Genomic DNA, 15,686 nt, shown 5'->3' on the forward strand with positions numbered 1-15,686 from the left:
CCCCTGTTATTATTTATTTATTTTTTACCTGCTGGGGTTACCCCAGGATATTTTTCTCTCTGGAGGCCACTTTGGTACATTGTAGCGTGTGTAAATTGGGAGTTATATACTGTGGGGGACCAGGAAAGGGGGCGCTATGCTGTGCAGGGGTAGGTGGGGCCCTAAATCAAAATACTGCACTATAATGTATCAGGAAAGGTATATTGTAATAGACTAGAGTACTAAGATGACTGCCTAGACTGGATCCACATAAGCACATAAATTGTATTACAGCTTTTTAGATTTCTAATGTTCCATTTTTTTTTTAGGAATTGGTTAAACACACTACTGACGAGCAAGAGAAAAACAATCTACGTTTGTCGCTGGACGCTATGAAGGTAAGGGGGTTGGCACTGCCCATCGTATGTTGGTACTTTGACCTGCAGCACAAAGTAACTTCAGGCATCACAGTTATCCCTGAAAGTTTCACCTGTGGCTTTCAACCAGCAATGGAAACGCTGAAAGCTGCAAGGGGCCCCCTACAGAAGCTTTGAAGGTGACGTATATCATGGCCATCAGGGCACGCAACACTGCTGTATACGGCGATTTGCACATACTTCTGATGAGCTGGCTTTGTAATATGCCAGCATAAAGGTGTTAGGTGGAGGGGACAACTTTGTTCTATGGGGAGGAGAGTGTAATGTAAGCTTTCCTCAGGGAATGGGGCTGCAGAGAGTGAGCTGTGAGTCTAAGGTTTAATCCTGTGGCTTGCAATAAGTTGATAGGTGGGGATGGCATTATCAGAGTCCACTTGACTGGATAACAGCAACTGTGGTTTCTGCAGATTTTACAGCTTGCAGTAGAAGTCATAGTCATAGGATAGTATTGTAAAGTCAGGTAGTGAACAAGATATCATAGTCCCACCAATTCAGTACTGGGTATCTGCAGATTCCATTAGTCCTGGATAGGCGCCTTGTAGTCAGTGGGCTAGTGGCTATCTCTTATGGGTTCCAGTTGTATTTTTGTGGGGTGATCATTATATATAACAACAAAGGGAATGAATAAGGGTTGACACTATACCCTCCCTCTATTTATACCCGCTATACTGAGGGCACCCCAAGGGATTTAATTGTCCTCTAGTGAGATCGGTCAAGGCTTTGGCTGTAAATTGCGGACTCTGTGTTGTGGTTTGTGTATTAAAACAACAACAACAAAAAACTCCTTGACAGAGTTGACGCTAGGCCATTGTAATCCTGCAAAGTATACTCACTTAAATGAGGGAAAGTTAAGATATTGGCCACGTATTGCTTACCACCATCAGAATAGGGTAAATGTTGTGACATAATATTCCACCTAGGCCATATAAGAGGCGGCAGCTCCCACTTAGCAGCTCCATTCCATGTATTCTAAACTCATCACTGGGTTGATACACAGGTGTGATATGTTTCTCTATTGAAATCAATATTTTTATCAGTTTTTTTAAAAGTTATATTTTAGTGGGTTTTTTTGGCCTAATTTTCTTGTTAAACTTGAAGGTGAGCCACAGTGACATGTAGAGTACCTATTGCAGAATTTCCAAGCCTGTGGCTCCAGCCTTAGCCTACATGCACATGCTCAAATGTCAGGGGGAAGGGGGGGCTGATTTCATAGCAGAACGCACTCCGAGTGTCATCTGAGAGGCTTCCAAACCCCATTGACATCAACAGGATCGTATCTACTCTGTAATTATTGGAACTGAACCCCCATCGGAAGAGCCTCAGCCTGCACACTTGGTGAAAGGGATTGTCCCATAGGGACTTGTATCACCTATCCACAGGATTGTGATAAATGTCATATGGATGGGAACCTCACCAGTGCCTTAAATAGGGTTCTTGAACTCTCAGTCCTATTCCTTTATATTGCACAATGTCAATGTGGATTTTGTATGGAGTGGTGGTCATACACGGTACTGTTCAATTCAGTGTCTGTCAGTCCCATAGACTTTATATGGAGCGTCATAGCACACACTCGACCCTCTCCATTCAGATTCATCCTATCTGCAGCAGTTCTGAGGAGAATGGGGGTGGCGGGGGTGGTCACATTTTCGTGATCAGTGGGAGTCGCAGAAGTGGGTTCCCTTTGGGTAGATGATAAATGTTTATTGTGGGACAGCCCATATCAGTGTTAAGATAAGGCCCACATTGCAGAAATGCTGCTTTATTGTTGCAGATTTTGCTACATTTTTTTTTTTTTTTTTGAGCCAAAGATAGGAATGGATTGAGCAGAAGTGAGAAGTATAAGAGCTTGCTATATATTTACTATTCATAGGTTCGGCTCAATATAATGCAACAAAATCTGCTTCAAAAAGCCTCACCCTTAGACACTATTTAGATCAAATTTTGTTACATTCGTTTAGCACATCCATTTAACTCATGCAAAAAAAATGAATACAAAAAACTACCATCAATGATAAAAAAAAAAGAAAAAGGAAATGTTTCTGTCCATTTTTAGAACAGATACAATAACATTTATTCTTTTGTAAATGATAAAAACCAGTCCGCTTTATTTAACATTAATGCGTGTATAAATGAAGAAATTGCCATTAAAGTGTAAAGCCAGTAGTAGTAGAAAGAATGAATTTAGGATGGCGTCCAAGGGAACAAGTAAAATGGGCACCTACTAGATTGCTATTGTGTTAGGTTATTATTAGAGGTCACTACAGCATTTGTACACTCTTTAGGGAAGACAGAAACCATTGCAAGTTTGGCAGAGTTTCTTATTCTCTGTCCTGCCAGCCACTTATTAAAGAGCAAACATCACTGTTACAGATCCCTTTAAGGTGTATTGGATTAAAACCTATTCATGGTGCACGTCTCGGGGTGTGCAATAGAACATCTTTAAGTACTTTCTTTTTATCCAGTTATGTCTAAGGCTGGCAGCTACAGGATATTGATTTCTCTTGAAACTCACTCCATTGAACACTCTACTGAACTGTTTTATTTCCTAGCATGCCTTGTTTTTTACCTCCTTTCAAAACAATCAGAGATATACATCTTTGCCAGCCATACACCTTCAATAGCTGCTGACTGAACGGCTATACTGTGCTTCCTAACTTCCCCTCTGAGTGTTCATGTGTTCTGGACGGGCGAAGAGGAGTAAGTCACTCCTTATCTTCCCTGAGAACAGGAAAATCAGGCATATCCAACTCAACATGCCCGATCATGTAACCATTTAGTCACCAAAACCAGATTATGTTTCTACAGGCAAAGATTCTGTCTGTGATAAGTGTGGTTACTTGAGAGAGGAATAGAGGAGGACTCTTTAGGGGACTGTGTAGTATACATATTGGGAAGGAGGACTCTTTAGGTAACTGGTAGTAGACATATTGCAGAGAAGGACTCTTTCAGCCACTGGGTAGTGTACATATTGGAGAGGAGGACTCTTTAGGTGACTGGGTAGTATAAATATTGGGGAGGACGACTCTTTAGGTGACTGGATAGTATACATACAGTGAGGACTCTTTAGGTGACTGGATAGTATACATATTGCAGAGGAGGACTCTTAAGGTGACTGGGTAGTATACATATTGCAGAGGAGGACTCTTAAGGTGACTGGATAGTATACATATTGGGGAGGAGGACTCTTTAGGTGACTGGATAGTATACATATTGGGGAGGAGGACTCTTAAGGTGACTGGGTAGTATACATATTGCAGAGGAGGACTCTTAAGGTGACTGGGTAGTATACATATTGCAGAGGAGGACTATTAAGGTGACTGGGTAGTATACATATTGGGGAGGAGGACTCTTTAGGTGACTGGATAGTATACATATTGCAGAGGAGGACTATTAAGGTGACTGGGTAGTATACATATTGCAGAGGAGGACTCTTTAGGTGACTGGGTAGTATACATATTGCAGGGGAGGACTCTTAAGGTGACTGGATAGTATACATATTGCAGAGGAGGACTCTTAAGGTGACTGGGTAGTATACATATTGCAGGGGAGGACTCTTAAGGTGACTGGGTAGTATACATATTGCAGAGGAGGACTCTTAAGGTGACTGGATAGTATACATACAGAGGAGGACTCTTTAGGTGACTGGGTAGTATACATATTGCAGAGGAGGACTCTTAAGGTGACTGGGTAGTATACATATTGGGGAGGAGGACTCTTTAGGTGACTGGATAGTATACATATTGGGGAGGAGGACTCTTAAGGTGACTGGGTAGTATACATATTGCAGAGGAGGACTCTTAAGGTGACTAGGTAGTATACATATTGCAGAGGAGGACTATTAAGGTGACTGGGTAGTATACATATTGCAGAGGAGGACTCTTAAGGTGACTGGGTAGTATACATATTGCAGGGGAGGACTCTTAAGGTGACTGGGTAGTATACATATTGCAGGGGAGGACTCGTAAGGTGACTGGGTAGTATACATATTGCAGAGGAGGACTCTTAAGGTGACTGGGTAGTATAAATATTGGGGAGGAGGACTCTTTAGGTAACTAGATAGTATACATATTGCAGAGGAGGACTCTTTAGGTGACTGGGTAGTATACATATTGGGGAGGAGGACTCTTTAGGTGACTGGGTAGTATAAATATTGGGGAGGAGGACTCTTTAGGTAACTAGGTAGTATACATATTGGGGAGGAGGACTCTTAAGGTGACTGGGTAGTATACATATTACAGAGGAGGACTCTTTAGGTGACTGGGTAGTATACATATTGGGGAGGAGGACTCTTTAGGTGAATGGATAGTATACATACAGAGGAGGACTCTTTAGGTGACTGGGTAGTATACATATTGCAGAGGAGGGCTCTTAAGGTGACTGGGTAGTATACATATTGCAGAGGAGGACTCTTAAGGTGACTGGGTAGTATACATATTGCAGAGGAGGACTATTAAGGTGACTGGGTAGTATACATATTGCAGAGGAGGACTCTTAAGGTGACTGGGTAGTATAAATATTGGGGAGGAGGACTCTTTAGGTGACTGGATAGTATACATATTGCAGAGGAGGACTCTTAAGGTGACTGGATAGTATACATATTGCAGAGGAGGACTCTTAAGGTGACTGGGTAGTATACATATTGCAGGGGAGGACTCTTAAGGTGACTGGGTAGTATACATATTGCAGAGGAGGACTATTAAGGTGACTGGGTAGTATAAATATTGGGGAGGAGGACTCTTTAGGTAACTAGATAGTATACATATTGCAGAGGAGGACTCTTTAGGTGACTGGGTAGTATACATATTGGGGAGGAGGACTCTTTAGGTGACTGGGTAGTATACATATTACAGAGGAGGACTCTTTAGGTGACTGGGTAGTATACATATTGGGGAGGAGGACTCTTTAGGTAACTAGGTAGTATACATATTGGGGAGGAGGACTCTTAAGGTGACTGGGTAGTATACATATTACAGAGGAGGACTCTTTAGGTGACTGGGTAGTATACATATTGCAGAGGAGGACTCTTTAGGTGACTGGGTAGTATACATATTGGGGAGGAGGACTCTTTAGGTAACTAGGTAGTATACATATTGGGGAGGAGGACTCTTAAGGTGACTGGGTAGTATACATATTACAGAGGAGGACTCTTTAGGTGACTGGGTAGTATACATATTGGGGAGGAGGACTCTTTAGGTGAATGGATGGTATACATATTGGGGAAGAGGACTCTTTAGGTAACTGGATAGTATACATATTGGGGAGGAGGACTCTTTAGGTGACTGGGTAGTATACATATTGCAGAGGAGGACTCTTTAGGTGACTGGGTAGTATACATATTGCAGAGGAGGACTCTTTAGGTGACTGGGTAGTATACATATTGGGGAGGAGGACTCTTTAGGTAACTGGGTAGTATACATACAGAGGAGGACTCTTTAGATGATTGGATGGTATAAATATTGTGGAGGGGGATTCTTTAGGTCACTAGGTAGTATAAATATTGAAGAAGAGGACTCTTGGTGCCCAAGAGTCATTGTGAAGTATTGAAGTCTGCCATACTGAGGCTCATCCCCAACACCCATAAGGATTTGTTGTTTGTACAGTAAGCCAGTTTAGCTATCAATATATTTTAGGCTTGTGGGAAGAAACTCATGCAAACATGCAGATATTACCCTTGGTTGGACTCAAACCCAGAACCCAGCGGTAACCTCTGAGCCACCGTGCTAGATGATTATAGCAATAGTAGTGTGAGCATAGCCTGAGTGTTAACTTTGGACCTTTACATTTGTGATCTAGAAACCATATTTTTTAAGGGACTCAGACTTGAACTGTTGGTAGCAGCAGAATTCAGAATTTCGATTGAAGACTGATAGTCCGGTGGTAGCACAAAGTTCTTAAGATTCCTGGATTGTCTAAACTTTACTGTGTTTTTGCCTAAATCATTACTATAGAAGCCCTTTGTAGAAACTACTGTAGTTGTTGACCACTGTCTAAGTGAACCTACTGCACAGAATGATACAATATGCATATACTGTAGCGTCTTGTTGTAGAGGAAAGAACCTCTTACTATTGGAATACAAACATGTCTCATTTCCTTCTTTCACAGGATTTAGCTCAGTATGTCAATGAGGTTAAAAGGGACACAGAGACTATTCGGGAAATCGAGCAATATCAACATTGCATAGAAAACCTGGTAAGTGTTTCCTGCTTTGGGAATATTGTAAGGAAGTGTGGGGAAGGGGAAAGAGTTCACTGCAGTGTACTAAGGATATACCAATGTATAAGCAGTCATCACCAGAAGTGTAAGTCAGTTGTTGGAGCAATTATATTCCTCATTGATACCGGGAACATGGAAAGACTTGAAATGATCTGAAAAGGTAATCCTATCTTATGGCATGATGGCATATTATTAGGATATACCATCATTTTATGATTGGTTGGGGTCTGTCCTTTGGGACCTTCACCAAGCCTCGGATTGAAGGGACTGCAACTCTTGTTCATACAGAGATGCCTTGGCCACCCCAGTTGTGCAGAGAAAAGTAGCATAGCCCCATTGAAATGAATCGGAATGGCTGCAGTTCCCTGCACAGTTCGGTAGCTGGGAGCACCGCTATACGGGAAAGCTTATAAGTGGAACGTAGCTCTGCAGCCTCTTCATTCTCAGGATTAGGGGCTCCTAGTAGTCAGATCCCTATCATTTATATATTTTTTTGAGATAGGAAATTATTATGATTTTATCATTTTGAAGAATCAGTAGAAATTTATTGACGCTGATACTGACATTGGCACAGATTTACTAATCCTGACCATGAAGACCAATAATAGGACATTACAAGTTTCATCATGCATAGTGCCTGCTGCTGATTGATAAATCTGGTACATCTTCTCAATGTCTATGTATCAATGTATCTAAGTTTATACCACCTATTATTCGGTCTAGTTTGAAACAAAAAAAAAAAGTGTCAAAAATTGCAGTTACGTGCTTGTGATGGCATCCCCTGCTAGTCAAAAAGTATAGTTCTGTGCACGTCATTCTAGGGAGGCTTTGCATGCCCAGTAGAATACAGTACAGCTTCTGTTGGATCCTCAGTGAAAGAAACAGGGTTATTAGGGTTTAGGCTGAACATAGGGTTTTATCCCCTTAGAAATCCCAGAATGAGCAGCTTAATTTACAACAGTAAAAGTTAGATATCCTGAAACAGAATTCAAGCAGAGGGGTGAAAATAAAGTAGATAGGCGCCAGGAACCAAGTCTATGTCCAGAATAAATTGCTCCTTCTTTCACTGAGGATAAAGCAAAAGCTGTACTGTACTCTACAGAGCATGCATGACTAATAGAACCTCACTAGGATGACATGCACAGACCTTCACCATTTGAACTGCAGGGGGAGCTATAATAAAGAGAGCATTGCAATATTTCTGTAATGAACATTATTTTTTAATAAAAATATCTTTAAAATGCATGTTCAGTCCACTTATTGTCATTGGTATTGATGGCACAACCCCTGTAAGGAGCTTTACATCATCTAACAACAATATATAGCTTTAAGATATGTCAGCACAATGCAGATAGTTTTATCAGCCAGCAGTACTTGACCCCTTTGTAGTCTATAAGCTGATGTTAAAGCGAGCCTGTAGTCTGCTATCTGATCTACAGTGTAATGGTGGGGAAGCATGAAATGCCCGGCTTACTTACTTAACGGCGTGCTCGCCCTGAAATACAGGAACGCTTAAATAATCGTCCAAAGTTTTTATTGCAGAATTTGTTGTAGACCCTGGTAGCCTGGTCTTACCCTCTATGGCAGATCATTCAGAGTATGGCGGATAGCAGCATGATTTTAATGCTATATTTGTTTGCATTGTAAAGCTTATTGGAGATCTCAGGGGAAGTGCATGGGAATGAGACATGACAGTGTACTAGAGCTGCAGGATAAAATTGTTGCTTTAGGAAAGAAAACATTTCTTATTACTAAGTAAGAGATAAAAATATTGTTGCTGTAGATATCACTTCCATGTCACCAGATTAGAGTTTCTGCATGATAATAGTTTATTCTATGGAGGTTGCACTATAGCAGTACAGTGAAATGTATCTGGTACAGTGTATAAAGTGAGTATGATATTCTAACATGACTTAAAGGGCTAGTCCCAGCTTTCACTTTTTGGTCAGTGGAGCAATGCTCATCCAGATGGGTAGTCCCCATTGATCGGCCATTGCCATGGATACTGCAAACAGCTCATTTGCATATTGACCAAAACGAGAGGCACCAAATCTACAAGGGGAAATCGCCGTTTGATTCGGTTGGACTGGTTTCAGCATGTCTGGTTTCATTGGCTGGGTTCTGGCGACAGACTCCTATTAAGATGTAGATCAGTTGTGCAGTCATTAGTTTTCCCAGGTGCCGTTCTCTATTCTGAATTGAAATGAAGTGAAGTGTAGTATCATAAAGCACCACTAGAGGGCAGGAGAAGATAATTAATACGTTGCTGTAGCTCCATGTTCTCATCATAACAGGGTAACCGTTGCGGTCATGCTCAGTACTCTTATACTGGAGGGTAACAAAGTTAGAAGATTTCAGTCTGCAATTATATATTTGGAAATGCTAAAAAAACACCCAAATTTTCCATTGATTTTCACAAACATTCTATCTAACTAGTTTGATCATGAATTACTAATTAATAGTTATTATTTCTTATGTACTTGCATTTTTCCTGATTATGGTCAGGTCCACGTGATGTGCTATATACTGTTCCATCCTATTGCGCCTGTTCATATACAGCACTGTGCAAAAGTTTAAGCAGATGTGGAGAAAATATTGCAAAGTAAGAATTCTTAAAAAATGGAAGTGCTAAGAGTGAAGTGAATGAACAAAATTGGATCAATATGTGAAGCGACCATTGGCCTTTGCCTTCCATCAACTCTTCAACGTACTTTAGCAGGCAACTACTGAAGGACTCAGTAGGGAAGTTGTCCCCGCCATCTTGGAGAACTAAGCGTAGATCTTCTGTGGATGTGCTTGCTCCAAATCCTTCTGTCTCTTCATGTCGCCCCAGACAGACTGGATGATGATGAGATCACGCCATATCATCACCAAAGGGTGGTCACCCCGAATTTTGATGGGATTTAGATTTCTCTTTTCTACATTCATTTTGTTAATTATGAAAATAAACTATTAACACTTTTTTTTTTATTTAAAGCATTCTTACTTTGCAACGTTTCTTCCAACCCGTGCCTAAAACTTTTGCACAGTGCTGTATGTTACAATTTGCTGGAGGCGATTACAATAGATTCGTTATAGAGCTCAATAAAACAAACATTGTGTCTTCTTCTATCTAGAATCAACCCTTGGTGTTATTCGGAAGACCGAAGGTGGATGGTGAGATCAAGTTTAGTACACTGGACAAACGCGCACGTCAGGATAGGTAAAGAGATCGTCTGCACATGAGTCCAATCCATCAGCACACCGCACTATGGCATGCTTATCTGCTTATACGGTTGTGTGAAGTGAGAAGTGCTCTGACCTATTGACTATTACATCCTCATGAATAAAGCCTAAGTGTGGCGACAGTGACAGGTTTACGTGGTGACCCCCTGACGGGGTACGCTTACTAACTGAAAGGGCCAGTCACACCAGGGGGCCAAGTGACCTGATGGGTCACTTCCAGGGAGGCCCAAGGGACCAAATGAAATCAATTTCATTCTCTGAGTATTGAATACGGCTAATGCTGACTTGTAGGTTTTATGTCTTTTCCTAGGTATATATTTCTGTTTGATCAGGCTGTTATTGTGTGCAAAAGGCGAGGGGACAACTACGAAATGAAGGAAGTGATAGATCTCCAGAAGTACAAAATAACCAATAATCCGACGAACGACAAGGAGAATAAAAAGGTAAAGTGTCAGATGTGAATGCGTGATAGAAAAGTGGGATCACTTCATAGATGTGAAAATGGAAGAAAATATCTGAAAGCGTGTGAGAAGGGGGCAAGCCAGCAGAGCACTCTGAAATCCACAAATGGTTTTGCCTAAGGGTTTCCTTTCATGTGTTAGATATGGCAACCTCTGCTAAGACTGATATGGTACAATAAAACAAGCCGCTATTGCTAAAGCTGAGGGATAACTGATAATTCCCTGTGATCATAGTCATGGCGCTCGAATTCTCCATCAGAGTATGAACGCTTTTATATAGGGAACAATGTCTGAGCTGTACAGAAAGACTGATTTTTTTTTTTTTTTTTGCTATTTTAAAGGCATTATATGTATTTCAGGTGGTATCAATATTGTCTCCTTTATCCAGGGCTAGTGCTTGCAGTTGAAGTTCTCACTTAGGCCACATTCCCACGGAGTAACATGCTGCTCATTCTGACACATAAACATGTGTCAGAGTGAGGCGCTTCAAAACAGATCCCAATGGCTTCAATGGGTGCCGGCTTACACATTGAAATCAATGGGTTAAAAAGCCTCCCATTGATTTCAATGTGTAGCGCGCATAAGCCGACACCCATTGAAGTCAATGGGATCTGTTTTGAAGCGCCTCACTCTGACACGTGTTTATGTGTCAGAATGAGCGGCGTGTTACACTGTGGAAACAGGGCCTCAGTTTGCACTAAAAAAAACGGACTGACATGTCTTTAACCACATTTTGACACTTTTTTTTGCCTTGTTCCACAAGGGGTTATGATTAGAGATGAGCGAACACTAAAATGTTCGAGGTTCGAAATTCGCTAAGCACACACATTCAGCTCTACTTCATCGGGCTAATAGAATGCATTGTTCAATCAGCGCTGGCCAATGCATTCTATTAGCGTGAGCTGAGTTTGCACAGGGGTTCTAGTGCACCCTCGGCTCTGCTACATCAGATGTACATCATCTGATGTAGCAGAGCTGAGTGTGCATCAGATGTGTAGTTGAGCAGAACTGGCTCAGCACTGCTAAGTCTCTGCATTCGCATAGGAATGCATTGGCCAGCCTTCGGCCAATCAGCGCTGGCTCTGCCGGAGGAGGCGGAGTCTAAGGTCGGACCTGAATGGAGACAGGTGTGGAGCGATCTTAGACTCCGCCTCCTCCAGCAGAGCCAGCGCTGATTGGTCGAGTTCCGTACTCTGGCCAATCAGCGCTGGCCAATGCATTCCTATTGGAAAAAGTTTATGTCACAAAAATCACAATTACACACCCGATAGAGCAACCAAAAAGTTATTTTTAATAACATTCCTACCTAAATAAAGGTTATCCCTAGCTATCCCTGCCTGTACAGCTATCCCTGTCTTTTAGTCACAAAGTTCACATTCTCATATGACCCGGATTTGAAATCCACTATTCGTCTAAAATGGAGGTCACCTGATTTTGGCAGCCAATGACTTTTTCCGATTTTTTTCAATGCCTCCGGTCTCGTAGTTCCTGTCCCACCTCCCCTGCGCTGTTATTGGTGCAAAAAAAGCGCCAGGGAAGGTGGGAGGGGAATCAAATTTTTTTGGAGTTTGCCACGTGATGTTCGATTCGAATCGAACACATCGAACAGCCTGATATCTGATCGAACATGTGTTCGATAGAACACTGTTCGCTCATCTCTAGTTATGATGTGACAATATTTGTCAAAATTGCACCAGAATTTTTATGCAACATTATTTCAATAATTTATTGACTAAATAAAAAAAATGACGTACCATTCATGGTAAAAATCAACTGTGGGCTAATGTTATCAGGGTGAGAAAGTCCATGGTTAATGGCCCTGCAGTTACCCCAGCCTCGGGTCTGATGGTACCTGGCTCTTCCCAGTACCACTGGTGTGTTAAGTGTCGGGGTAATAGTAAGCGGGTAAGTGTTTTTTTAGCTGGCCACCACTTAGCCCCTTTTCTTTTGTAAAAAAGAAAAAAGAAACATAGTCCAATAAATTCAAGGAAAACAAAAATGTAAAAACAAAAACTGCTTGAGAGCAGGTTTTACAGCAGTTTTTATACTCATCCAAACATGTCTTCCTTCTTCTTCTTGTCATAGCACTCTGTTTTTGGTGGATGCTTGTGAAGCTTCTTCCCCTGTACTGTTCAGTCAGTGAATTTATCATTAAGTTTCCCCCATTTTCTACTCAACTTACAAACTAGAGTAAAATTGTGTCAATAGATAGATTAGGATCCTCTGAATCATACAATGTTTTCCCTTTGTGAATTGGTGAGACATCGCTGTTTTTTCCCAATATGCAAATGAGCTCTTTGGAGCACTGAGGGCGTTGCCGCTTACCTCTTTGGATCAATGATGACACCCATGTTGCTCCAAAGAACTAATTTGCATATAGACAAAAAGGTGATATCTCGGCAACAGAGGTCCTGATCAAAAGGGGAATATACTATATGATCTAATACAGCTTGCAGCAATATGTTTGGGAAGAGAAGTGGTTAGACTACTTTCTCTCCGGCTGGGGGTGTCTTGCAGCAGCAGAAACCTTCTGACATATGAAAGAACCTAAGCACCAGCCTGTGGTTGAAGCTCCTTTCACGTGGTCTCCGGCCAGTAATGGAAAAGACTACAAGAAGATGGGTCACATTTTTTGCCATTATTTTTGTATACAGTTTCATTAAAGATTTAGGCACTTACAGTCTTAAATAACATTATTGTAATATCTTTATATTTATTTGCAGTGGTCGTATGGATTCTATCTTACACACGTGCAGGGACAAAATGGCTTTGAAATCTACTGCAAGACCAGAGACTTGAAGAAGAAATTGCTTGAACAGTTTGCGATGGCCTTGTAAGTTTAGGTTTACAGAGCATATATAATATCATGTTTTATGTGAAATCCTTCCAATCTTAAACTTTTATGGCATGTGTGCAGGATACGCCATAAATGTCTAAAAGATGTGAGACTGTTTCCATGACTTCCTTGCCCGTCAGTAGAGGGAAGGAGCAGCACTCATGGACAGCCATGACACCACTGATTTTGCAGCTAGATAGATAGTAGCCTGTGGTTGTCTCCCCAGGCAAGATGGAGGTCTAGGGATTACTGTTCTGGAGATACAGAAATAAATGGCATGCTAGGAATAGTATACATACATCGGAGAGATTTGAGGTTCTTGAGAAAATTCTGCAGAATATAGATATTTTACATCCCAGCTTTGTGTTCTAAGCGATGATACGGAATCATCATAAGGGATACATACGTAAAACGGACCCACAGTCCCCCAATGAGTGGATTTTTGGCCAATATTTGGCAATGGATTTCACATCAGATTTTTTCTCCAAAAATTTCCACGAGCAACTTTGTTCACGTGTAACTGTAGTGTATTGTGCAGCCAAAAACCACACAGCAATACCTCCTATTAGAGATGAGCGAGTACTACCGTTTCGAATAGCACACTCCCATAGGAATGAGTGGACGCATCCGGGGCCGGCGTCCTGCCGCTGAACCCCCTGTGCGCTGGCCACTCCCATTCATTCCTATGGGAGCGTGCTATTTGAAACTAACGTTTCGAATAGTACTCGCTCATCTCTACCTCCTATATTTTAGCGTGAATTGCTGCAGTTTATGTTGCACTTTTCGCCACTCAATTTTTACAAGGCTCAGCCTCGGAAAACTGATAAAAACTTTGTGTAAATTTAGTCAAAGACCATGTTCACATGGGGCAGTAGTGCTCTGTAGAGTTAAAATCCTTGTGTCTGTATGTTACTGAATTTCCCCATGGCGGGTCTATTATAGGATTATCTTATTTTATCTTACTGTAAATTGCTATGGTTGCTGATGTTTTATATGTGTGCACCTAGCCTAAAGTTGTATCTCAGATTGTCTGTTGCACAAGATTTGTAGGATTTTGTAGCGTGGTCTAACAATGATAGGATAATGATGGTGCGTAAGTTATAAAATATCCTGAATTCCGTCTGTTCCCATTGCACCATGGCTTGTATCTCTGTATTAGTGCCCCCGTGATACCTTCACCTCCTCATCATCGCCTCCTCGCCACATCTCTCTTACATTTTTTCCTTCAGCGATCCTCATACAGCGGATACAATATTCCTTTGACAATGATACAAATATCTACTATGATCTTTCAGCTTAAAATGTATTTTACAGGCGTATCTGCAGCAATCCTTATCAGCTGAGCGGTAACTCAAATTCAGACTATTTTTTAGAACAGAATGAATGCATTTGGGTAGAAAAAACATATCTCATGAATATCATAATGGTTCTTTAGGGGAAGACGTGAAGTGAATGTTATGCTGCGTAGACAGAACTGTCAGGATCCTTTGATAAATTCAACCAGATATGTAGTCAGAGAATCTCTTCACTTTCACCAGGGTCATTTCTCTTCATATCTAGAGAAAGCAGCTGCCAGTCTAGTCAAATAAAGTTGTATGAATGACAGTAGCCAGACCTCTACGGATGGCGATAATACTAGTTGTACAGAATTAGAAAAATATAGCTGCTTTCTTTCAAAAACAGTGCCACTTCTTTTCACAGGTCATGTGTGGTATTGCAGCTCATTCATTGCAATGGCAGATACAAGGTGTGATGCTATTTCTTGAAGCAGCCATTATGCAACTGAGCTAAGACGTGGTGCCTCTATGATGATCCAATGTCAATGAGGAAGTGTTGATGGACAATCATTTCTATCAATTCATGTCTTTTCTACCCAAATACCTCATATGTAGAGATGAGTGAGTGCTATTCAAAATGGCCATTTCGAATAGCACGCACCCATAAGAATGAATGGAAGCGTCCGGCACGCAGACTTTGCTGGCGGCCGGCTGCTTAACCCCCTGCGTGCTGGCTGCGTCCATTCATTCCTATGGGTGCATGCTATTCGAAATGGGAGTTTCGAATAGTACTCGCTCATCTCTACTCATATGCTTTATTTGGCTGTAAAGTGTTTCAGAATATGATGGCGCTATGTAAGTAAGTATAATAAATAAATAAAAAAATTAATAAATAATTTGGCTGTTGGATATAGTTATCTCTGCCTAAGAGATCCTCCTGATTTATTGTGCCTAACGCTAGGTTCACAGCTGCGTTCAGCTGTCTGTTCTGTGGTTTCCGTCTTCTGCATGCAAGAAGACGGAAACCACAGACCGGGTCCGGCCGTGAGCGGCGGTGAGCATTTTATGCTCTCTGCCACGAAACCGTTTTTTTAAAATCCGGACTCAGAGTACTGCATGTCGGACTCTGTGTCCGGATTAAAAAAAAAACGGTTTCACGGCGGAGAGCATAAAACGCTCACCGCCGCTCACGGCCGGACAGCTTTCTCACCCATTCAAATGAATGGGTGAGAAAGAGTCCTGCAGGTTTCCGTATCC

The 15,686-nt window shown here is 41.5% G+C and overlaps 1 protein-coding gene across 3 annotated transcripts in view; it reads left to right on the forward strand.

The window, feature by feature from the left end:
• VAV3 (vav guanine nucleotide exchange factor 3) overlaps window positions 1-15,686 on the forward strand; it is a 151,892-nt gene that overhangs the window by 98,689 nt on the left and 37,517 nt on the right. For all 3 annotated transcript variants that reach the window (XM_075287705.1, XM_075287706.1, XM_075287707.1), the window contains exons 11-15: window positions 309-377; window positions 6,520-6,606; window positions 9,747-9,832; window positions 10,166-10,298; window positions 13,040-13,149. In XM_075287705.1, the coding sequence (XP_075143806.1) occupies window positions 309-377; window positions 6,520-6,606; window positions 9,747-9,832; window positions 10,166-10,298; window positions 13,040-13,149 (485 nt within the window). The remainder of the gene's footprint in view (window positions 1-308; window positions 378-6,519; window positions 6,607-9,746; window positions 9,833-10,165; window positions 10,299-13,039; window positions 13,150-15,686) is intronic.

The sequence above is a fragment of the Leptodactylus fuscus genome, chromosome 9 (genome assembly GCF_031893055.1).
Source record: "Leptodactylus fuscus isolate aLepFus1 chromosome 9, aLepFus1.hap2, whole genome shotgun sequence".
NCBI lineage: Eukaryota > Metazoa > Chordata > Amphibia > Anura > Leptodactylidae > Leptodactylus > Leptodactylus fuscus.